Source organism: Apodemus sylvaticus, chromosome 4 (assembly GCF_947179515.1).
Source record: "Apodemus sylvaticus chromosome 4, mApoSyl1.1, whole genome shotgun sequence".
NCBI classification, from domain to species: domain Eukaryota; kingdom Metazoa; phylum Chordata; class Mammalia; order Rodentia; family Muridae; genus Apodemus; species Apodemus sylvaticus.
This window is the reverse complement of record NC_067475.1, coordinates 62,491,443-62,515,258: the sequence shown is the minus strand read 5'-3', so window position 1 is coordinate 62,515,258 and position 23,816 is coordinate 62,491,443. Positions and strand designations below refer to the sequence as shown.

At 48.5% G+C, this 23,816-nt stretch overlaps 1 protein-coding gene across 2 annotated transcripts in view; it reads left to right on the top strand.

Annotated features, from left to right (window-relative positions):
* Igsf3 (immunoglobulin superfamily member 3) overlaps positions 1-23,816 on the top strand; it is an 89,337-nt gene that overhangs the window by 40,416 nt on the left and 25,105 nt on the right. The window contains exons 3-7 of one of the 2 annotated variants that reach the window (XM_052179630.1): positions 9,979-10,356; positions 12,614-13,024; positions 16,660-17,049; positions 18,347-18,406; positions 20,690-21,091. In XM_052179630.1, the coding sequence (XP_052035590.1) occupies positions 9,979-10,356; positions 12,614-13,024; positions 16,660-17,049; positions 18,347-18,406; positions 20,690-21,091 (1,641 nt within the window). The remainder of the gene's footprint in view (positions 1-9,978; positions 10,357-12,613; positions 13,025-16,659; positions 17,050-18,346; positions 18,407-20,689; positions 21,092-23,816) is intronic. The other variant, XM_052179631.1, reaches the window with a different exon arrangement.

Here is a 23,816-nt window from a genome sequence, read left to right as displayed (position 1 = left end):
TGATCCTTCCGGCTGCTCTGAAATCCCGCCATGCCTCGGTTCCTATGCACAGCCTGCTGTTCGTCCTCTGTGTTCCTCCCTCACCTCAGACACTCATCAGTGTGGACACATCTCTGCTCACACCGCCTGACTACTGGGAAGCCCACTTCAGCCCTTCCAGGGGACCGGAGGAACCTTGTGAGGAAGGCAGGGCCCCCAGAGCCTGCAGTGGAGTAAGAAGAACACTGGAGCTGAGCATGAGGGCGGGGTGGGGTCGAGAGCCAGAGGGGCTTCCCGGAGCAGGAAAGACTCCACTTTTCCAGCCTTCCCTCCTGAAAGCCTGTGACTCCTTGAGGGCTGTGTACCCCGTTTTCTAACTCCACTGCCTGGGCACTGCGGAGCAGAGTGAAGACAGCATGTTGATGGATATAGCAGACCAAGTTTCTCAGAGCAGTGGGAACTCCTTCAGAGCCGGGCCCTGTTTTGCTGGCCATTGGAGAAGCCCTTCTTGCTCTGCTGCCTCTCCCTGCCTAGGGAAGCACCCCAGCTTGTTTTCAGCCTAGCAGCCTCCTTTAGAGGCATCGTGCCCCGAGGGCATGCAGGTGACACCCTGCATCTTTTGGGAGGACACACAGGAAGGGACTAAATGCCAGAAGATGAGGTGGGGTTAGTTTTTCTGAGCATCCTTGTGTGAGTGGGGTGGTAGGGCCAGTGAAGGTGCAGAGACATGTAAACACTTTGCCAGAGATGGAGAATCTCAGGAGACTGGGGGTGGGGGTGGGGGGGCTGAAATAGTGGCAGCAGGAGTCTCGGATGCACTGTGATGGGGAGCCTGGCCTGTGTTAGTTTTCTGTAGCAGTCCTTTACAGGAACTCACACTAAGCCTGTGGTCCACTACGCCCAGATTGTGGTGCCACGAGGCTGCCCTTTGCAGCAAGCAGCCTAAACCCTGTCTCTTTCTGTCATTTCTGAGACCAGACAGAGAAAGCGTGGGCAGGGTAATTATAAGGCGAGCATTTACAGGCAAGTAATCTGATCCTGTCCTTTAATTTCCTCCCATCTAGAAAATAGAAAGCATTCAGAATCTTACAGTCAGACAGAAACACTGTGATTGACAGCTGCTTTGACTCCAAGTGGGGTGGAGAGAAGTATCTGCCCTGTGGCCGTGGCAGCTGGGTTTTAGGACAGGCTGCCCATCCTTCTGGAAGCTTCTTTCATGCCATCTTTAACATGGGTGTTGAAAGGGAGAGATGGGGAGAGGGAGGAGGGGAAGTAGGGCTCTGGACCGCTTTCCCTGCTGCCTCAGGAGGGGGAGGGAGGACGGGCAGAGTTGATAGTGAGGGAGATGGCCTTTGGGCTCTATGGTGCTGAGCCTGTCATGGAAGAAAGAGTGAGGGCCTCTGGAAGCAAGCCTGAGCAGCAAAGTCCTTGTACTGGAACACACACTAAGTAGTCACTAAGACAAAATCATACTGGAACACACACTAAGTGGTCAGTGAGACAAAAGTGAGGGAATCCTCTTAATTCAGATGAGAAGACAAGAATGTAAAAAGGAGTTTGTCGGTAATAAAAAAATGCATGCATATATATATATGCACTCATCAATCAGACATGGCCCTATGATGGTATACTATATAGCTGTATAAAGGAATATGCATCGATATAAAGTATATTTATTTAAATGCTTTAAGATTTATTTTGCGCACCACATGAATGTCTGGTGCCTTTGGGGGTCAGAAGAGGGTGCTGGATCCCCTCGGACTGTTGTCATGCTGGTTGTGAGCTACCACGTGGATGCCAGGAATTCAACTGGGGTCCTCTGCAAGAGCAACGCGCGCACTTAGCTGCTGAGCCTCCCTCCAGCCCCTAAAGTACAATAGTTATGTAAAGGCTTTGACCAACACTGTGTGTTTACTGGTTACGCACACACAGCCCTTTATCAAAAGTCTGAGAGAGTTGCCCCTGAGGTTCATTTGTGACTGAGGAGATGACACAAATCTCCTCAGGGATGGGGGTTAGTATAATGATCAGAAGAGTTCGTGATGTTCTGACTGAAAACAAAAAAAAAAATCAACGAAAACCCCGAGCGAAGCTGGTCTTCTGGCCTGAGTGGAGAGCTCGGCGTCTCCAGTGTTTCCCAGCTGGGCTCTAGCAGCCTCAGCATTGGAAGCAGAGACTTTCCCAGCCCAGAAACAGGAGCAGAGCAGGGTCCCTCAGCAGTGCAGGTGTCGGACATAAAGTCATCTGGGGCAAAGTGAATCATTGGTGGTTACACCTTCTTAGATGGGACATTAATAATTTAACATTTATTAATCATCTCTAGGCCATTTCTATTTTGGGTACCCACTGGAGGAGATTCACTTTTTTTTTAAGACTGAAAAGATGAATGGATGATACTCTTGCCCTTGAGCCTCTCAGCAGACAGGCCTCCTGTTGGTTCCTTCCACCCTTAATTTGGTATCCTTGCTTCTAAAGCCTCGCCCTCTGCTGTCTTCTAGCTGCCCCTTGAGCAATGATTCAGAAATATGAATCTGGTCCATCTCCCTGTTTACCTCAGTGCCTCCCTCAACTCCCCGGTCTCTCAGTGCCCTCTCCTAACTGAAATGGAAGTGCCCTGAAGTCGCAGGATAGATCTGGGCCGGCTTCCTGCTCAGCCTGGAACAGCAGTGATCAGCAGTGTGTCAAGTTCCACCCGACATCCTTTGAGACATAGTTCAGATGCACACCACACCCCCCTCCCAGCTTCTGTGAAGCTTTTGGACCAGGCAGAGGGGGTTTCACCTGTCTTATCCTGTCGGAGTGTAGTAATGGCTGTCATTTCTTTTGGGGATACCAGCTTAGCTGAAACCATTTTATTTATCCTTTCCTCATGCCAGTGCCTTGGTGCTCATCACAAGATGGGCTCTGAAACCACAGTGAGGGAGAGAGAAACGTGCGCACTGCTTAGCTTTGCTGCATAACAAACACCTCCAAGACTTGGCGGCTTAGAACAGCCACCAGGTTAGGTTTAGAGTTCATGGGTTGGAAAGTTCAGGTTGAGCACAGTAGGCGTGGCTGAGGCCCTAGCTGGGTAGGAGTCTAGGCTGGGAGATACAATTCATACTTGTATCATACTTGTCACCCCTAATGCCAGTACCCTCTTTCGTCTCACCTACCCCGCTCCTGTTCTCTTCTGAAGGGACAGTTGTGAGCTCACATACAGGTCCATGTGCCTGTGGTGTTACACAGTGATCCTTGCCTCTCTGTACCCCACGTATCATGTCTAGAGCCTAGTTAGCCTGACACAGCACTGGCACAGCCATGGTCCTCATTTTTGATGTACTTCATTTAATGCAGGTGTCTTTAACCCCACTTGGCTCACCATCCAGTCAGTCCTTGCCTCAGGCTCTGCCTCTTACCAAGGGCGTGTAACTCATAACTTGCTGTGCGGGTCTGTGCGGAGTATGTAAAACAGTGTCACATAATGTCCAGGGCTCAGTGAGGCCAGCTGACATGTGTATGTCTGCCTGTACCCTGACCCGGAAGGGGTCTGACGCACTTCCGATCCTCCCTTGGTTAAGGCTCACAGGTGAGACTCCCCAGATGCCGTCACCAATGGGATGTGTTGTTTTTAACACCCTTCATGTGCTTTGCTATCTGGAGACTGTGTGTCTTGAAGTTGGCCTGGTTTAGATTCCCCTGGACACCTGGGCACTCTCTGAGTGCCCCACCATTTCCTTCAGGGCCAGCTAGGCTACAGGGCAGATGGACACTTTATCACTTATCTCGGAGATTCACCAAGCCACGGCGCCAGGGAAAGCCATTAGTCATGTTCGGTGTCATGGAGAAAGTTACTTAACCTTGAAGACCATTTCCTCCTCTGGTAAGTGTGGCTATAATGAAATCGACCTCATTCAGTCGAGGACGAGTCCAGGTGAGGTGATATGTGCAAAGCTGTGAGGGCAGGGCCCTTCACCGGCCTCATTCATCTTCATCTTCAAGTGCCATATACTTGCTAATTTAAAAACTGGGAGGGGGGGGGGAAGGAGACTAGAAAATGGAGACCAGGAGATGTTGCTGTTCTTGTAACAGAGAGAGGCAGCGCTGCCCTAGCCCCTCAGCAGCTCAGTACAGAATCGTGAGAGCTTTGTTACGCTCCAGGGACAGGGCTCCAACACAGTTTCCCTGTGTACGTATTCACTGTGTGCCTTTTGCATCTTTAACCCAAAGTTAAATGTTAATGTTCCTTTTAATACTTCTATACTTAGAGCTTTCATGAGACCCATTTTTAGATCAATATCTCATATTGGTAGGAGATGAAATTTTAAAATACTCATTTCTTGGTTTCCAAGTATTATTTGCTCTCCAGAGTTCCCCAGGAGACTGGTACATGGTGCATTACATCATCTCCATATTCTATTTCTATATGTATATTATGTATGTATGTATGTGCTGTGCAGGTGCATGTCTGTGTGTGTGTGTGTGCGCATGTGCACACCTGGAGGTCAGAAGTCAACCTCAGGTTCCACAAGCACCACCAACCTTTCTGTTTTTTATTTAATTTTTTTTATGTGTATGGGTATCTGTGCCCCATATGTGTGCCTGGTGTCGCAGATGTCAGAAGAGGTTGTTGGATTCCCTGAACTAGACTTAACAGATGGTTGGTTGTGAGCCATCAGGTGGATGCTGAGAATTGAACCCAAATCCTCTAGAGAGCAGCCAGTGCTCGTAACTACTGAGCTAGCTCTCTGACCCCGTCAGCCGTGGCTCACCAAGTAGGCTAGACTGTCTGGCCAGCAAGGCCCAGCGAGCTGCCCATCTCTGTCCACAGAGCTGGGGTTTAAAGTGGGCATTTCTGTAACCAGCCTTTTGTTTGTTTTTGTTTTTTCAAGACAGGGTTTCTCTGTGTAGCCCTGGCTGTCCTGGAACTTACTCAGTGGACCAGGCTGACTTTGAACTCAGATTTTTATTTTTATTCTTATTTTTTTTTGTTTTTGTTTTTTGGATTTTGTTTTTTTTCCAAGATAGAGTTTCTCTGTGTAGCCCTGGCTGTCCTGGAACTCACTCTGTAGACCAGGCTGGCCTCGAACTCAGAAATCCACCTGCCTCTGCCTCCTAGAGTGCTGGGATTACAGGCGTGTGCCACCACCACCCGGCTCAGATTTTATTTTTTTTTAAATGTGTGCTCTGAGGATCAAAACTGAGTCCTCACACTTAGTGACAAGCACTCTGCCTGCTGAGCCGTTACCTGAACCCTGTTCCCATATTCTAGGTATTTTGGTTCATCACTGTGCCTCAGTCACATGAAGAAAAGCATTTTAAGAGTGGGGCTGGCACTCGGGTCCTGGAGTGCTACCGCAAACATTTCACTGATACAGCTGTCACGGTCACGTGAGAGCCATATTCCCATGGCCTATGTGTTTGAATACGTGCTTGAACATAAAAAACTGGATTCTGTAATAAGAGGCGTATGTCTCTGAATCCTGAGGCATGTTTTAAGAAATGAATGTGAGGTGTGTTGGCTGCTCCCTGGTCATGAACTGCTGAATCATGTCACCCTGAGCTAGGCTCACTAGGACTTCAACATAGTGAAGCTAATTAGGTGACTGGTAACAGCTGAGGCAGACAGCTTCGCCTGCCCACAGACCATGGCTCTTTGGGGCCTTGAATAATTCTTTTGAAGGTCTTTTGAAATACATGGGCTTTCCCCCTAGAATATATAAGTATGCATATGATGCAGTTATCATTTAATCTTGGGAGGTTTTGTGTGTGTGTGTGTGTGTGTAGGGTTATATATGTGTGTGTGTATGCATGCTCAGGATGAATTAGCTCTAATAACAACAAATGTCGATATTTCAGAGCAGTGGTGGGGGTGGGGGTGGGGTGTCTCTGTGACTCAGGAATTCAGTGGTATTTCAGGCTTGGGGGCTCCCAGGAAGCAACAGCCCAGATCTTCTCAGGAGGACCAGTTGGCATGGGAAAGATTGACTAGGGTTGGAAGATCCACCCTTGGTGGCTCTGTCCGCTGCTAACAGGTTAGTGTAGGCTGGTGGCACCAAGCCTCAGGTGGCCCCCATCTGGCTGCTCTGATGTCCTCACACAGACTATGTGGTCTGGGAAAGCAGGCAGGTTCACCCTCAGAAACCAAGTACATGGTTTCTGCATTTCCTATGTCCCCACAGGTCGGCTGAACTCAGCATGCCAGGCAAAGTATGGAGCCCTAGTGCAGGGCCTTTGTGCCTGCCTTGGGTATCACCCTTCTGGCGAAGTGTGTTCATAAACCCACCACTGAGGGGTTCTTAACCCCTCCTCCTCTTAATGGTTTTTTGTTTTTGTTTTTGTTTTTTTAAGGTGGTCTCACTGTATAGCCCTGACTGGCCTGGAACTAGCTGTGTAGGCCAGGCTGGCCTCAAACTCAGAGTTTCTCCTGTTTCTGCCTCTGCCTCCCAAGAGTGCTGGGATTAAAGGTGTGGATCACCATGGCCATCACTGACGGTTCTGTGTAGGGTTTTGTTAAGTGGGCATGCTCATTGAATCAGTGGCTGTTGGTGATCAGACGCAGTCTCCAGCCCCTTTCTTGTTCCTGTAGGTCTGAGTTGGAGCTGAAATTCCCAACCTGCAATTCATGACCAACTTTGGAAACTCTAAGGGACCACCTCGAGTCGTCTTATTAGCACAAATTCTGATGTTGTTGGAAGAGGTTCACAGGGTATAGATGGTCTTGTCATTAATACTGCAAGGGAGTTAGGAGCTCAGGTCGAAGGGCGTAGACTAAGCCAAGCATCTGTGTAAGCGAAGCTTACGCATATGTGTATATATGCATACGTGTGTGTGTGTGTGTGTGTGTGTGTATGCATACGTGTATATATGCATATGTGTATATATGCATACGTGTATTGCATGCAAATGCTTTTTCTACTGTACTGGGAGCTATGGAAGAAGTTTTAGACAACAGTCAGGCATCATTTGTATTTTGGAGTAAAGCTTTAGTTCACACGCCTTGCAGAGGGAGTGCAATATGAAAAGGGAAATAAAATTACTTGTCCTGTGGCCCAGTGTTTACTTTCTAGTCCTTTCTACAGATGAAACTGGGTCTTTTCTCACTGCAGGAGTGACATTTGCCTATTACAGAGCAACCTGAAGGGCACAGAATGTCTGAAGTTATACTTACTAGTTTTTAAAGAAACAGTCCTCATGGGGCGGAGCCTACTGCTATGGACTAAGGAGATCAGACACCGCCTGGGCAAAGCTGGCACCTGGTCTGTCTGAAGGCAGCAGAGATTAGCATCGTGGACACTTCCCAGGACATTGAAGAGTTTGATGTGAAAGAAGAATTGGTCTGTTGAGAAGAAAATTCACTTTATTTCTGTGTTAAGCTGCACTCCCTGTTGCATATGGTGGTGCATGCCTGGAATCCCAGCATTTGAGAGGCTGAGCCAGGAGGATGGCCAAAGGTTCAAAACCAACACTTAAATATAACAAGACCCTGTCTGGAAAACAAAACAAAGACCCCACTTTCTAAGAACAGCCCTGGTTCAGGAATGCAGAGCTGTCTATAGGGTGGGAGGGAGAGGACAGAGATAGTCAGTCAATGGGTATGGCTGGCTGTGGCTAAGAACCGACAGTTTGTTTTTCAGGATGGTTGTAATCTGCTTCTAGTCTGTGTGAGTTGCTTTGACTAAGCTGCCCTGGCTCCTACAGGCCACTTAACATTGTTTTCCCTTCATTCGTGTGTGTGTGTGTGTGTGTGTGTGTGTGTGTGTGTGTGTGTTCGTGCGTGCGTGTGTGTGTGTGTGTGTGTGTGTGTGTGTGTGTACAGTATAGTATCCATGCTTGTGTAAGGTCTGTGAGCTGTAATGCCCTCTGGTTAAGTTCATTATCAAATTGCATCTGATGGGGTTCAGCTGTTTTCTTTGGATAAGAGGAGAATGGCAGCCAGGCGTGGTGGCGCACACCTGTAATCCCAGCACTCTGGGAGGCAGAGACAGGCGGATTTCTGAGTTTGAGGCCAGCTTGGTCTACAGAATGAGTTCCAGGACAGCCAAGGCTCCACAGAGAAACCCTGTCTTGAAAAACCAAAAAAAAAAAAAAAAAGAGGAGAATGGCACTTTGTGAAATCTTCAAAACTGGGAGCTTAAAACTGCCGAGAGCTTTCCGTTAGATGTGTCCATTCATTTGGGGACCTCACTGGTTCTCTACAAAAAGAGACAACATAAGGCTGACATCTGTCTCTGTCTTTGTTTCTCTTTGCGCGTATGCACATGCAAGTGCACACCTGTGTGTATATGCACTTGAGGCCAGGATTCTACATTGAATGTCTTCCTTGATGCTTTCAGCTTTAATGCCTTTGAGACAGAGTCTCTTACGGAGCCTGGAGCTCACTGATTGATTCTGCTAAACTAGCTGCACCCGTCTGCAGCCGAGATGTGGCACTCCGGGGGCGGGGGGAGGGGGGGGGCTACTGCAGTGCTCCTGGGCAGCTACTGACCCGGACCTGTCTCCAGATGCAGATCCATTGGCTGCCTTAGCCTGTTTGAGACTTGGCATCTTTTTATTGTGTTACTAATTGTGTCTTAGTCCCTGAATCAGCTCGCATGGCTGTCCCTGGCATCTGCCACACCCAGCTGCTGCCCAGGGAGCAGAGAGATAGCCCGCCCATGTTCGAGCGGCTTAGGGATAGTCAATGCTGCGTTGATTGTCAAATCTGTTTTCTAGTGCTGTAACAAAGTACCTACATCGGAGTGTTTTATTAAAGAGGGTTTTTTTTTTTTTAATTTTTATTTTTTTAGCCCATGGCCAAAGGCCAAAGACTGTTGGTTGGTCCTTGTGTTCTGCTTCTGGTGAGGGTCCCTTTGACTGTCACAACAAGGTAGATGGTATCCTGGCAGGAAAGGTGAGGCAGGAAGCCAGGGATGGAGAATTAGGATATGTATGTGTATGTACACACACACACACACACACATAAACACACACACACACACACACACCTTGTGGAAGCTAACTCATCCCAGCGACTAGCATTGATCCCTTCCAGTGTTCCCAATGACCTCTTGACCTTGCCCTAGTCTCCACCTCTTAAAGGTTCCGTCCTGTCCCTCTCACCTCGCCAAGGCCTCAGCTTCCAGCATGTCCCCTGTGAGACACACTTAGACCTTGCTCAAAGAAGCATTGCAAATGACATGGGATGAGAAATTTGAATCTCCATATTTAATGTTTGCCTTTGCAAGTGGATGCAGCGTGAGGGACACGGAGAGCGTAAGCTGAGGGAGAAGTGACCTTGGGAAGCTGTGTCATCCCAGAAGGCCGGGCTTGGAGGGCCAGTCAGTGCCAAGAGCCCCAGGGCCCGGCCTTGTTTCAGATCTTCCTGTGCACTGTCCCTCTCTGCTTTGTGAGCTGGTGGGAACCTGCATGCCTTCACACTCCTGTTCATTCCTTGTAAACTGGAAAGCTGTTGCCCGATCTGCTTACCTCTGTTACTACAGGGGAATGAGTCTCTGGGATGAGATGGAAATAAAACCCAGCACCCCTCCCAACCCCTGCCCCAATAAAAAGGCTCAATGGCCTTCTTGGGCCAGCCCTGCTAATCATGGGAAAAACATTTCATTTCAGCCAGATTACAAGGCGGCTGCTTTTATTTGTTTTTGCCTGGATTTGTGCCAAGGACTCAACTTTTCCTGTTCATTTTATTAAAAAAGTTTATAAACAGCATTAATAAATAGAAATAAAGCTGCTGTATAAATGACAGAGAGACCAAATGAAATTCACAAGGGTCAGCGTTGAATAAGTAACAGAGCCACGTCCTTGCGCGATCGAATTCCCATATATGCAAATTAGATACAGAGCTTTACCACACTGTTTTAATTAATATTTATAAATCACAGAGTGCCTTGGAAAGGGCCAGTAACCTATTTATACTGCCATTATGTCACACAAACAACAAACCCTCTGGGGACTGCTGTCTGTTTTGCATTTCGTCAGAAAAGTAAGCACATTTTTACATTTGCATCTGTCTCCCCTTAGGTGTGGTGTCAGCGCAGCGACAGGTCACCGTCCAGGAAGGACCCTTGTACCGCACAGAGGGCTCCCACATCAGCATCTGGTGCAATGTGAGTGGCTACCAGGGTCCCTCTGAGCAGAACTTCCAGTGGTCCATTTACCTGCCCTCTGCTCCTGAGCGTGAAGTACAGATCGTTAGCACGGTGGACTCTTCCTTCCCTTATGCCATCTACACCCAGCGGGTCCGCGGCGGGAAGATCTACGTGGAGAGGATCCAGGGGAACTCAGCCTTACTCCACATCACAGACCTGCAGGCCCGGGATGCCGGCGAGTATGAATGCCACACCCCTAACACCGATGAGCGCTACTTTGGGAGTTACAGTGCCAAGATGGACCTAGTGGGTAAGGAGACTCTGCTTTGGCATGGCCGGTGTCGGGCCAGAGTTCCTTCTGTTGCCATGTTCTTTTGTTGCTTACCAATAAGAAAGATTCCCCAGACATCTTAGAAAACCATGCGAGGGAGCACGAGTGACCAGGAATCCTGTGTACACTCGTGAACACTAGACGGTTAAGGCTGACACTTGAAAGTTCTCGTGCAAACGTTTATAACCTCAGTGGTTAAGCAGATCTTTGCTGGTGAGAGGTAGAATGAGTTTATAAAGGCAAGCCCAGGGGTGGTAGCTTCATGCCTGTAATCCCAGTATCCAGAAGGCTGAGGCCGGGGACTCCCCCGTGACAAGGGCATTTGTGGTTGATAATTGGAGATGTGACTTGGAAGGTAAAGTGGGTGAAAAGCAGCAGGAAGAGAGGCAACGCCCCAAATACAAGTAAGGTATTTATCCCACCCCTCCAAAGGCCAGCGTGAGGCGACAGTGGACACACAGGGACAGGAGGATCGGTACAGGAGTGGAGTCATGTGTGTGAGGGGAATCTCAGGAGAGTTTCTGCTCAGATAACCCAGTGAGTTCCAGATGCTCAGAGCAGGGAGAGAAGGAGCAAGGGGTGCTACCGTTTTGGGGTGTCACAGGTGATTTTAGTGAGCCACCCTGGCGGTGTGTCAGACAGTGGTAATGGTTCTTTGGGAACTGACTGGATCTCAGAGATAGACAGTAGCTGTGACTGAAGCTGCCCATGTACAGCTGTGTCCTTTAATTTCCTTGCCGGAGGATAAGAGTTTAATGAATGAAAGTCTTTCAGCAGGCCTGTTCTTTGGGTAGGCAGGCACCAGAATATTTCTGAAGCATCCACCACTATGTGAAGTCCTTTAATGTGAAGTAATTAGCAAACAAGAGTTCCTATTTTGAGGTGAAATTCCCTGGACTCCACTCCTCAGAAATAAAGAGCAAAAAATAATAAAATAAAATACAGGTTTTGAGGTGCAGGGGGAGAGTAGGACTCTGGGTACCCAGACCTCCCTGGCTGCCTGCTAGGAAGCTGTGAACTGCCTGTCTCCCACGATGCTCTCTGTATGCTGGAGAAGGTGAAGCTGGAAGAGTGAGGAACATTTAGTATGGACGTCCCTGGCCACCTGCTGCTGGGAGGAAGGGCAGACAGCAGCCAGGCCCTTCCGGTTTATGCCAACGTCCGGATCTCTCCTTTAAATTTTCACAGTTAAGCAGGGCATGTTGGTGGGTCTTTTGTCCATAAAGATGCTGCTTTCGTTCCTTTGTTTATTTTTTTTGTCTTTGTAACAAGCCTGTATCCTATTAAGAGGATATCAGGCCTCAATCTTGGGATGAGTCCGGTGGACGAGCAAGCCCTCGTAGTGAGTGCCTTTCTCAGACAGCAGAGGGGGCCAGCATTTAGTCTTCAGAAAGATAAAGGTGGGAACAAAACTCCAGAGGTAGGACACAGAGCAGTGCCTTCATTGGCCTGAGTCTTCTGTGCCCTGCGGCCTCCTTCTGCCGTGGGCTACTGTGATGGAATATGTGAAAAGCACAGGGGCAGGCCAGGCCCAGGGGTGCCCATCTGCAATCACAAGATCAAGGCCTTCTTGGGCAGGTACGGGGATCTGTCTCCAAATTAAGGAGGTGGGGCTTGGGGTGCTAGCTCAGTGGGTAGAGTATTCGCCTGTTACGCATAAAGTCCTAGGTTCTAGCCCCAGTGCAAGGAGACGCTAAGGAATGATAATGGTATTCTCTATTCCTGCTCCCCAGTATTATTTTAAATAGCCTTCTAAGGACAGTGCATTGAGGAGGAAGACTGGGGGGTGGGATGGAGATTCTGTCAAGGAGAAGGGAAAAGGGAAGAGCTGTATAGGAATGTCAAGCCAGAAGGCCCAGGAGCCATTCCTGGGCCAGAAGTAAGCTTGAGCTATCGCAAAGCGATACAAACCCAACACGGAGTCTTATTAGATGTCAACAGTTTTTCTTCCACAGTATTCTCAGGGAGCTCTTCTCATACATTTTCAAAATAAAATCCACCTTTGCTCTGAGTGTCATTAAAATACCAAGCAGAGGTGTCAGTGCCAAAAATATTATCTCAGCTACCACGATAGAAGAGTGCATTTAGGTTTATATGCCTTTTGGGGTTGAGTATGGCCCTGGATCAGTTGTCAGAGGCTGCCCGTGTTGTGGCGTTAACAGTGGTTTCTGCGCGGAGTGAGTCTCAGATTCTGTAGCACTGTAACCTTCCTCTGTGGGAACATTCTGTGTTGCAGTGATCCCAGATTCTTTGCAGACCACGGCTGTCCCCCAGACTCTGCACAAAGTGGAACAGGACCCACTGGAGCTCAGCTGTGAAGTGGCCACAGAGACTGTCCAGCACACCCACCTCTCGGTGTCCTGGCTGCGGCAGAAGGGTGGCGAGAACCCCGTGGAGGTCATCTCCCTCAGCCGAGACTTCATTCTGCACTCCAGCAGTGAATACGCCCAGAGGCAGAGCCTGGGCGAGGTGCGGCTGGACAAGCTGGGGAGAAGCACCTTTCGCCTCACCATCTTCCATCTGCAGCCCTCCGACCAGGGCGAGTTCTACTGTGAGGCTGCCGAGTGGATCCAGGATCCAGATGGCTCTTGGTACGCCATGACCAGGAAGCGCTCCGAGGGTGCCGTGGTCAACATCCAGCCCACTGGTCAGTCTCTCTCAGCTTCTTGTCCTTGACATGGTGGGGAATCCGGTGCTAGGAGGTCATGGGGACACCTTGTTTGATGACCAGAGCAATATGGTAGGGTTTTGAGTGAGTTTAGACGTGGTTATAACCTAGGCTGAAGAAGGGGACACATACACCCAGCTTGCTGTGAGCTGCAGACAGTGGCCCATACTGGCCTCTGCTCACTGTCAGGTTTGCTTTACTAGATGGTGTCATATTTTATTTTGAGTAAGACTTTTTTAATGAGAGGTTTTGAAAAAAAAAAGAAAAAAATTATATATATATATATATATGGCTGCAGAGATAGTCTAGTGGTCAGGAGCATTTGTTGCTTTTGCAGAGGACCCAAGTTCGAGTCCTGGCTCCCACATGGTAGTTCACAACTATTCCTAACTTCAGTACCAGAATCTCCTTTGCTATCTTTTGATCTCTGAGCACACACGTGATACACACATGTAGGCAAAACACACAGAAAATAAAATGAATACATCTTTTTTAAAAAAAAAATTAAAAGTGAGTGATTTTATGGAAAATCTTTGTCTTATGACTCTGGGTTCTTATTCCTGCTAGCCATGAATGCCACCAGATTGATGACGTTTCAATTACAGAGGACATTTGAGGTGATGAGCCTTTTCTGTTGGATGCATGAAACAGTGAGCGAAGGAGATATTAATGTACCCTTATTTTTATATTAATATTTCTGCCATTTTAAACGAGACTTATAAAATGCTTTAACACATATTGTCATGCCCATGAGGCAAGTCACAATGGCCTCCTCACATTGTGGGTGAGCACACTGAATGCAGAATAGTACCCTGTGGTGTGACCTTAGAGCGTGCACCATGAGGCCGGTGTGGAGCCTCAGGTCCTGCTGTGGACACTTTGTCAAGGGAAGACCTGAGGGAAGAATAGTATGTTTAGAGCTGAGGTAATGGTGGTGGTTGTAGGAATTTCTAATCCCAATCCGGGCTTTCTATCCCATCTTGATTATTTAATTTGGTGGCCTGGCACACTGCAGTTCCCACAGCTTCTTTTGAGGTCTCCTGTGACTATGTTCTTCCCTAGTTCTTGTGCCTACAGGGCTCCAGTTTTGAAGGGACAGCAGCTGTTGATTACACTGGCTGAGCTGGGGCAGGCTCTCAGGCTAAGCTGTGGGCCTGGCTTTGGTTGGAGTGTAGTCCTAACACAGTCTCTGGGGTAGCTGCTGGAGGGCTTCTTCATGATGAGGAGAATGAAGCTTTTACCTTGCAGGTGGTAGTATTCCTGTCAGAACTGACCTGTCTCTTGTCCTCCTTGTCCTGGTGGTCAGTTGCCTCGGTTTGGGCATGGTACCCTGATATTTGACACAATGCTTCAGATTCACCAAATAGGAAACTTTCCGACACACCCCTGAAGTCCCTGCTCAGAGACTCCTGGGGCGGGGCTGGGAAGTAGTGTCTGAAGTATTCTCAGGCCTTTCTTCACCTGTCTATATTTTGTCTAGCACAGCTCTGGAGGGGGCAGGGCTTATAGGAACCTCAGGACACCTGATGGATATGAGAGCAAAAGAAGTTGGAGTCTTGGTGAGAGGGCACGTTTGATCCACACTTAGGACTCAGAGCTCTTACTGGCTTCTGAATCTTCTAATATTAAGAAATTTACCCAAGAGGCTTTAGTTCCTGTTTATCATTTTCCTTACTGGTTGGTTTTAAGATCAGTGTCAAAAAAAGTCCGGGCCTAATTTCCAGTCTTAATGCTTTTAAATTAGGTTGCATCAGCTAATCTTCTTTATTTTAATCTTACCAACTTGGAATTAGGACATTTGAATTTGCCCTGTAAATGTATCCAGACTGAGCTAAGAACGGAAAACTTTAATGGAAATAAAAAAAAAAAAGTCGATAATGTCACTGTGTGTTCCAGTTCAGACTGGGGAGTTGCAACTCCACCTTTGAGTGTGTTTCTTCATTTTTACTTTAATAGACATTAGTCTTTGCGACCCTGAAGGTGTTGTGTGAGGCATTCGGGGATGCCAAGATGCCTGGCATCGCTCTGTGCACTTAAGGGACTAAGAGCTATGTGGACACTGAAGACTACAGTGTTCTGCTCTCTGTTTTCTCTGGATAAGATGGCTATTACAGCAGATCTAGGAATTCTAGTTCCTCAGATGACTAGGGCTGTGTCAAGTTGAGCGGACAGCTGGGAAGTGGGAAGGGTATCAGACATTCAGCAGTGGGCAGGCGGAAGAAAGTCGGGCAGCTGGATGGTGAGTTCTAGATTGAGCAGTGGAGGAAGAAGGGCCCCTGCAGCTGCGAGCTATGAGGTGGGACATGGGCTGGACTTTGTGGACCAGGAGCCATCAAGCTTTTCATCTTGGAGCTTTAGGAGGTCCGTGGGGGGTGTGCCTGAGAGGCACACGGGGTGGGGGTGGGGGGAGGGTGAGTGCACTTGATAACGTGCATGTGTGAGGACCTGTGTGCTCCTCTCCTGCTTCAGCCAGAGAGTTGCCCTATTGAGCAGTGAAAGTTTTACAAGAAGTAAAGGAGGCCCCCTCTCCTTACTCCCTCTTGATGAACTTTCGATATGCACACACTGTAGGGAACAGAGATTTTTAGTCAGGGATTAGCCACCTGGTTGGGTAATTTAGGAGGAAGAGCTCAGAGATGTGGAGGAAAGAGACATGGGGACATTGGTAAGATAGGTTGAGTGTGAAGTCAAGAGACAGGGTTGTAAAGAACTCATTTGGCCAGCCTGGTGGTGGCCTGGTGGCCTGGTGGTGGCCTGGGAGGTGAGACCTGGTGCCAGAGGCAGAAGGAGAGAGAGGTGGTGGAGGAAGCTAGCTGTTTGGAAGTCATCAGTGGTTCCCTGACCCCTTGCTGAGAGGGCTTTGATCTGTCAGGAAGTTTGGGTAATACAGGGAGGAGCTAGTCATTGGCAAGAAGAGGCGTCTGGCTCAAGAGACCGGCCTGTGTAGGATGGAGGAGATAAAGAAAAGACGTAGGAGCTGAGCTGGATGGGGGTAGAGACGTGCGTACTTGGCTCACGTGGTTGTCTCCACAGGAAGAGTACTCCTATGTGCTTGAAGTGTGTGAGGGATTGGTTGGGGATGGCAGGGGGTGGGGAGCACGGATCTGAAGGTGATAGTGACAGCCTGGAAATGCCACCGACAGAGGGCTGTTGCCGTTGAGGTTGATGAATCTCTAGAAAGTTCACACACCACTGTGATGTGATTTTCCTCTCCATATTCTATGCAAGGAGCATAGCTAGAAGTGGAAGGAGTTAGGAGCTAGAGCCTCCCACAGCAAGGAGAGGAGAGATGAGGCCACTTCTTCCCAGTCTCAATCCCTCTTCCTGTCCCTCACTTCCACAGTGAGTGCGTCCTGACAGAGCCCCGTTGGTCTAAGTGCGAATGCTGAGCAAGAATAGATAGACTGCCTGCATTTGGCTGATATTCTGGTGTTTAATGGGTTTGCTTGGCCTCAGATATCCTTGCCTGGAGTTGGATTTTCTCTCAAGATGAGTACTGAGTCTCCTCTGTAGTTAGTGTCACGAAGGTCAGGGGAATAGGCTCTCCTGAAGCAGCTTGGTAGGCCGGAAGCTCTTATTTGCCCAGAATGCATCCAGTTTGTTTTTGTTTCCAGACAAAGAGTTCACTGTGCGTCTGGAAACAGATAAGAGGCTGCACACAGTGGGTGAGCCAGTGGAGTTCAGATGTATCCTAGAGGCTCAGAACATTCCCGACCGGTACTTCGCCGTCTCCTGGGCCTTCAACAGCTCCCTCATTGCCACCATGGGGCCTAATGCCGTGCCAATCCTCAACAGCGAATTTGCCCACCGTGAAGCCAAGGGACAGCTTAAGGTGGCCAAAGAGAGTGATGGTGTCTTCGTGCTGAAGATATACCACCTCCGCCAGGAAGATAGTGGTAAATACAACTGCCGGGTGACTGAGCGAGAGAAGACTGTCACTGGCGAGTTCATCGACAAGGAAAGCAAGCGGCCCAAGAACATTCCCATTGTTGTGCTCCCCCTCAGTAAGTAGAATCGCCACTTACTAGTTTCTGGTGCGGTGACTAGTGACATCATGGAGAAGTGGGAGAGAGAATAGGTTAGGTATAGGGAGAAGGGACAGAATTTGGGGTGAAGCTGACCAGAGAGGGGGCCTCTCCACCTCCTCCAGCCCCAGGTCTGCAGAGCAGTAGAGGCATGCCTTGGCCTGCAGATGGTACCCACACACTTGAGCTCAAGCAGCCTAGTATAAACACCAGCCTTGCCAGCTCAGTTAGGAGTAAGACCAGGAAGTCATTTGCACCTTGGGGGAATTAAATCCCAGAAGTGGGCAGAGGCCTGCCTTGAAATCTTACTTAAGGAGAGCTCATCTCTTATGGGAGGATTTGGACATCATCAACTGCATTATTAAGCAGGCTTTGCCATCTGGGTTCTTCCAGGTATCAGTGTGGGCATTTCCCTAATGATCTCTTCTGTACTGAAACTGCATTGTTAAAAGCCAGTAGGTGCACGCAGCGTTAGGTTCATCCTAATGTGCACATACAGCAGTCAGTGAATGGGATCTCTGTCTTCTTGGGATGTGCTTTGAGAGCTTGAACCTCTCGAGGCTGTTCCAGGGACTCTGCCTCCGTGTGCGCTGCAGTGTCTGGATGGGTGGCACCCTTTCCTGGGACTCCAGAGATGAACAGTGTGTATGCATGCCGTGTTTAACTATCCATAGGGTCAAGATGCTCTTATTAATCTTCTTTCTCTCACAGTTCTATTTTTAGCAGAAAGTTAATCAAAACTTACAATGCTCTGATTTTAAACAAGATGGTCCAGTTTAAGAACTAACCTTTAACCTTTTCTTAGCTCCTGGAACTATTCCTCCTCTTAGCCTTATAATGGTTTCTTTACATTTTTATTTACACGTTTATGTATTTGAAATGTTTCTCTGTTGTGTGAAGTCTAAAATAGAGGAGCCTTGTTTTCTATCATGCTTATAATATTTTGAAAACACACACACACACACACACACACGTAACCGTGAACACTTTCTTGTGCTTTCCCCGCAATGCATGGTGCTTGGCATAGAGTAGGTGCTTGCTAAATATCTGTATAGTTGGAACTATCAGACTGAATGCCACACTCTTTATCCTGTTTCCTGTGCCTGCCGTAATCACAGACTCTGTACCTTGAAACTAATTCCTCATTGTTTCGTAAGGACAGCATGAGGGGCAGCCACACTGTACGCTTCCTGTATCTTTTTGTACTAAAAGATTCCCCCCCAGCCCTTCCAAGAACTTGTTTGATGATCTGTGGCCTGCTGTATTGCTTTTCCAGCAGATAACTGGGTAGTTAAAGTCCCCCAGCAGCACCAGAACCTGCCCCAAGGCCACTTGGGTAAGTCTACTGAAGAACTACAATCAATGCTAATGGTGATAACGCCCTGGACTTTAATGGCACCTTTCCTCCTAAGATCCAAAAGTGCTTCTGCATATATGATCTCTCTGCTCCCAATCCTGCAATCCTGTGCAAGGCAGTGTTACATCCATCTTATGAATGGAGACGTCAGAGCGCACGCAAGGAAGTGTCTGATCCGGTTTTTCAGTTTGTGGTTGAGCTTGCAATTGCATTAGGAACATTTGCTCTAACTCCGAACCCGCTGCTCTGTGCTTAGCCTGTGCCCCGCCAGCAGCCTCCTGATAGGAAATTTCATTTGTGAACACACACGCAGATTTTCATTAGTTCTGTCCTAGTCTTCACTCAGTCCGGAGGATCCCTTGTAGGCTACCTTTCTACGAGCCTGGGAACCTGCATAGTTACAGTGGGCTACACAGCACCAGATCTGTGTCTGTCCGTGCTTCAGTTGCCAGAGGGCTTCTCTTCTACCTAGGTTTTCCAGACTTTATCCAAATAGCCATCTAGAATGTCCGTAAGAGTCTGCTGGTGTGACAGGAGGGCAAATGACTGATATCCTACAGGCCACTCTTCTGTATAAGACAGACAGAGAGGTTTTCTTCCTTGATGCTGAAATTGCCTTCCGTGTCTCTCACCTTGAGGTGAAAACAGTGAGGAAGAATATTGAGTCTGAGGGCGAGCACAGGCCGGGCTCAGCGGTAGAGTGTCTGCAGAACATTCCAGAAGCCTTTGGTTCAGCCCCCAGTGCTGCTCCCCTTCCTGCCTCATCCCCTCGGTGTCACGACCCTAAGGAGACACAAGCAGGATCTCAGCTTTGCACATGATAAGTGAGGCTTGGCGAGTAAGAATACCAAACTTCCACAGTCAGAAGGCTGGGCAGCCGAGCTCCAGACCATTTCTGCCGTGGGCAATGGCTCTACAAGACCCTTGTCCCGGGCAGGCTGTCCTGAAGATTGCTGTTTCCACCTTGGCCAGACCCCTTTCCTGTAAAACAAGCACAACGTACTCTCTGTGACAAAGGCTAGGTGCTGAGACCCTGTGCTCCTCTCTCCTGTTTCTGCCTGCGGGGAAAATGAAGGGGAGAAGAGTAAGGCAGATCCAAACGCTGCAGTAATCGGGGGCGCCTCTCGATCTGGGGTTTGACTTAATCAATTGTGAATGGTGCCTAGAAAATTGGATCCAAATTGATTATGACACTGTGTATTGTGTTAATTCTTATGAGCTCGTTGAACTCAATATAGGTAATTATACTGAATAACATATGCATAATTAAGAAAGTGTTAGCCATGCTGTTTATGAAAGCAGAAATATCCCTAAGTATGGTAAAATCAATCACGATCGTGAGTACCACATTTTAAAAACATACTGTGTGCCGCACAATCTGTGTGCATTGTCTTGTTTGCTATTTAATCTTTTGTGGGTTAAAAAAATAGCATCTTACGGAAGAGAAAGCTGAGCCTTGTAGAGTTTAGATCATCCCTCCATGAGATCAGCTACCAAAGGAGTGGCAGAGGCCGGACTCAGCTAGGGAGGGGGTGGAGTTCTTCTCCCCACCTTTGCCTGGCACACCATCAGGGTAGAGAGCAGAGGTGCCCAGGCTGAGTGGGTCTCACGGGCGAGCTGACTGTGGCTCGTTCCTCTCTGTTAACAGAAGCATGAAGCTTGGCTGTCCACGCGCTCTGTGAGACCAGACCATCTGTACCCTACTTTGCACACACACGTATATGCCATCTTCTAAATACTCCCTGACATTTTTTTCTACTTCCTAATATTTCCCTGAAGGATTCAAATGGCACACCAAGGATGTGTAGAGTTTTTGTTTGACTCTTGTAGCTTTAAGTGGTAGAAGATTGAGGTGCAATAGGATTTGGGAGTTCCTCATGTGAAACTCCAGGCCGAAAGCCCTGAGCTGTAGCTGAGAGCAGGTCACCCATAAATCATTTTTTTGTCATAAACACCATGTCATTGCATCATACTCTCCAGGTTCTGATTTACTTTTGGGTCTTAGTACCTCATTATCCCAATCCACGACACAAAGCGAAGAACATTCTAGGCTACCAGATCTAGGGAGAAGTGACCAGTTTGAACCAGCCAGACCTCACAACAGCAAGTTGTGTTTCAAAACAAATCAGAGTGTTTTGAGTCCGTTGAGCTTCACTGTCAGAATCATGGGATTCGGTTTGCACCCTTCTCCCTGCGTCATCCGTGAGGAGGGTGCACATGGAGACCGTGAACCCCCAGTATGGCACTCTCTCTTCTCCCCAGAAAGCAGCATGTCCGTGGAGGTGACCAGCAATGCCAGTGTCATCCTTGAGGGTGAGGACCTGCGCTTCTCCTGTACTGTCCGCACGGTGGGCAGGCTGCAGGCCCGCTTCTCTGTCATCTGGCAGCTCGTGGATAGGCAGAACCGCCGCAGCAATGTCATGTGGCTGGACCGGGACGGCACCGTGCAGCCGGGCTCCTCGTATTGGGAGCGCAGCAGCTTCGGAGGAATCCAGATGGAGCAGGTGCAGCCCAACTCCTTCAGCCTGGGCATCTTCAACAGCAGGAAGGAGGATGAGGGCCAGTACGAGTGCCACGTGACAGAGTGGGTGCGGGCCGTGGATGGAGAGTGGCAGATCGTGGGAGAGCGCCGCGCCAGTACCCTGGTCTCCATCACAGCCCTTGGTGAGTGAGCAGTAGGACCATGGCAGACGCTTTCGTGTCAGACTCCTTCCCATCTCTCGCTGTTCTGCTTGGAGGCCTGGGGAGACGTCAGTGGCTAAAGTGCTTACTGGGCAAGCATGAGGATCTGGACATGAGGTTCACAGCACCCAAGTCAGATGTTGAGCAGGCTTGGCATCACGCCTGTAATTCCAGCCTCAGAGGCAGACTTGGGATCTTTAGAGCAAGCTAGCTATCGGGACCAGCTACACCAGTGAGCTCTGGGTTTGTAGACCCTGCTGCAGCAAGTAGGATGGAAGAATAATTGAGGATGGCCCCTGATGACAGTCTTGGGCATACACATATATATACGCATACATACACACACACATATACACACACACATTCAAACATACACATACAAACATGCATATATACATATGTGCATCACACACAGACACACAGAGACAGCAAAAAAGACAAATTTTGAACAGAGATAATAGTATCTTCCAGAGGGTTGCACTGAAGGGACTCTGTGGTAATATGTGCCGGGTTGAGGGAGCTAACAGCAGATGGTGGAGCACAGGGGACTAGTGACATTGGGGGCCTATTACCACCAACCAGCAGGAATAAGGCTGGGGCAACAGTGGCCTGGAGGAGGGGAGTGACTGGGTATAGCAGCAAGTCTCTCCTGTTCACAAGGTGACTTGCCCAGCTGCTCCCAGCCCAGGCCTGCAGAAGTATGGCTGAACAGGACGGAGATCCCATTGCCAATGTTACAGCATTTGGCCCACGCCTGCCTGAGTCTTAGCACTCAGCCCGATTGTTCCGTTTAGGCCTATGTTTTTATCTCCTTCTCTGTGAAGCCTCCACTTAAGAAAAACATTTCCTCATTTGCCAGGGAGTGAAGATAACTTGAGGTTTGCTAAAACCAAGTAACGTTAGATTTGCTTCTCACAGGCTATCCAAAGAGGTTTCCGCTTGTGTTATCTAACAGATACAATCAGTCTATTACATTTTGAAAGGCCAGCCTGCTACTTTCCTGGGAAGATATCTTATTATGGTAGCCCTTCTATTTGTCAGGAAGCTTTGTCAGTCTCCATTCGCCCAGATTGTGTTACCGCCTTCCCTCAGATAGGACTGGTGGTGCTATCGCCTACCTAATAAAGATGGCAGCTCAGGGTAGATCTGCTCAAGACCTTGTCCATATTCTCCCTTCCGAGATTGGGATTGCATTTGCTTAATTCTCAAACGTCTGTTTTCAATTGCATGGTGATAAAAACATTATCCACGTGCTGTTTAATCCCCTACCCCATGCTGGGGCTTCCCTCCAGATGCTTCTCAAAGGGGGAAGTCTCATGCCACTGGCATAGGAATCCGTGTGCTTTTCAGGGTAACAAGGTGTCTCCCCAAGCAAGGCATGCAGTAAAACGAAAGAAAAACAAGCATGCAAACAGAAAACAAGAAGCAGCGCCAGACCCCTGGTGTTCTGTCGTGGCGCCCATTTGGTTAGACTGGCTTGCTGTCTAGGACTTGGGATGGACATGGCTTCGTGTAAACCCAGATGCAGCCTCTGTATCCTCCCCCAGGTCACTGCGATGATATCTGCTTCCTGAAAGCTTCGTACCAAAGAAGGACTTGCCTTCTATAGTCATTAGACAGCTCGGATTCCTGTCTCTAGAAACTCCCTCCAGTGTCGATCGGAGTCCCCATGCCCATGCTTGGCACTGCTGTGGACCCAGGCAGGGGAACTTGGGAGATGGCTCTGGGATCCGCTGCATATGGTTTCCCCCATCCTGGGAGATTAGGGGTATCCAGGGAAGGGTGATTCAGGGTTGTTTCCCTGGAAGTAATTTTACGGTTATCTGTCCTTGGAGTATTCTTAAATTCACCGAATGTCTGGAAGCTTCCATAGCCTATTTTCTAGACTATTATGATGTACCACACACTCATTTAACCTTCTCAAGTTCTCAAGAACTCTTTACAGAAAGGAAAACACAGGCAGAGTAGACTTAGAACATTTGCTTAATACAGTGATTCTCATCCTGTGAGTCAGGACTCCCACAGAGGTCACAGATCAGATATCTTGTGTGTCAGATAGTTACATTGTGTCTCATAACAGTAGCAAAATTGCAGTTACAAAGTAGCAACAAAATAATTTTATGGTTGGGAACACCACAACCTGAGGAACTGTATTAAGGAGTTACCTCATCAGGAAAGTTAAGAACCACTGGCTTAGTGTCACAGAGCTAGGAGGTGTCCCGAGAGGAAGGTGACGGCTGCGGAGGAGCCCCAGGCGGGGCCTAGAGTGAGGTGCACAGAGTCAGGTCTGTAGCCTGACTCTATCATTTGCTATACTTAATATCAGACAGTTTATTTGACTTCTCTGTACCCTGCAAAAGGGATAAGAAGCCTGCCTGACCTACAAGTGTTGATTTAGTAAGGGGATAAAAACAGAGCCTCTATCCAATACTAGGTTTGGCATGTAGCATTCACATATACCGGCCACCATCACTTTTATGATCAGAGCCCATGTGCTTCCCAGCCTGGAAGGAATATCTTCACTGAGACTTCAGGGCCCTGAGTGTAGGAGTAATGCCTCACCCCACCTCAGGTATCTGGCCACTGAACACTAGGCTTACCTGTTGTATGTCCCCTAAAACCTATCTGAACCTAGATTTTGTTGGGGAATTAGAGGAGGGGCTGGCAGCGTTCCCCAGCTGACTATTTCAGGATGCCATGCACTAGA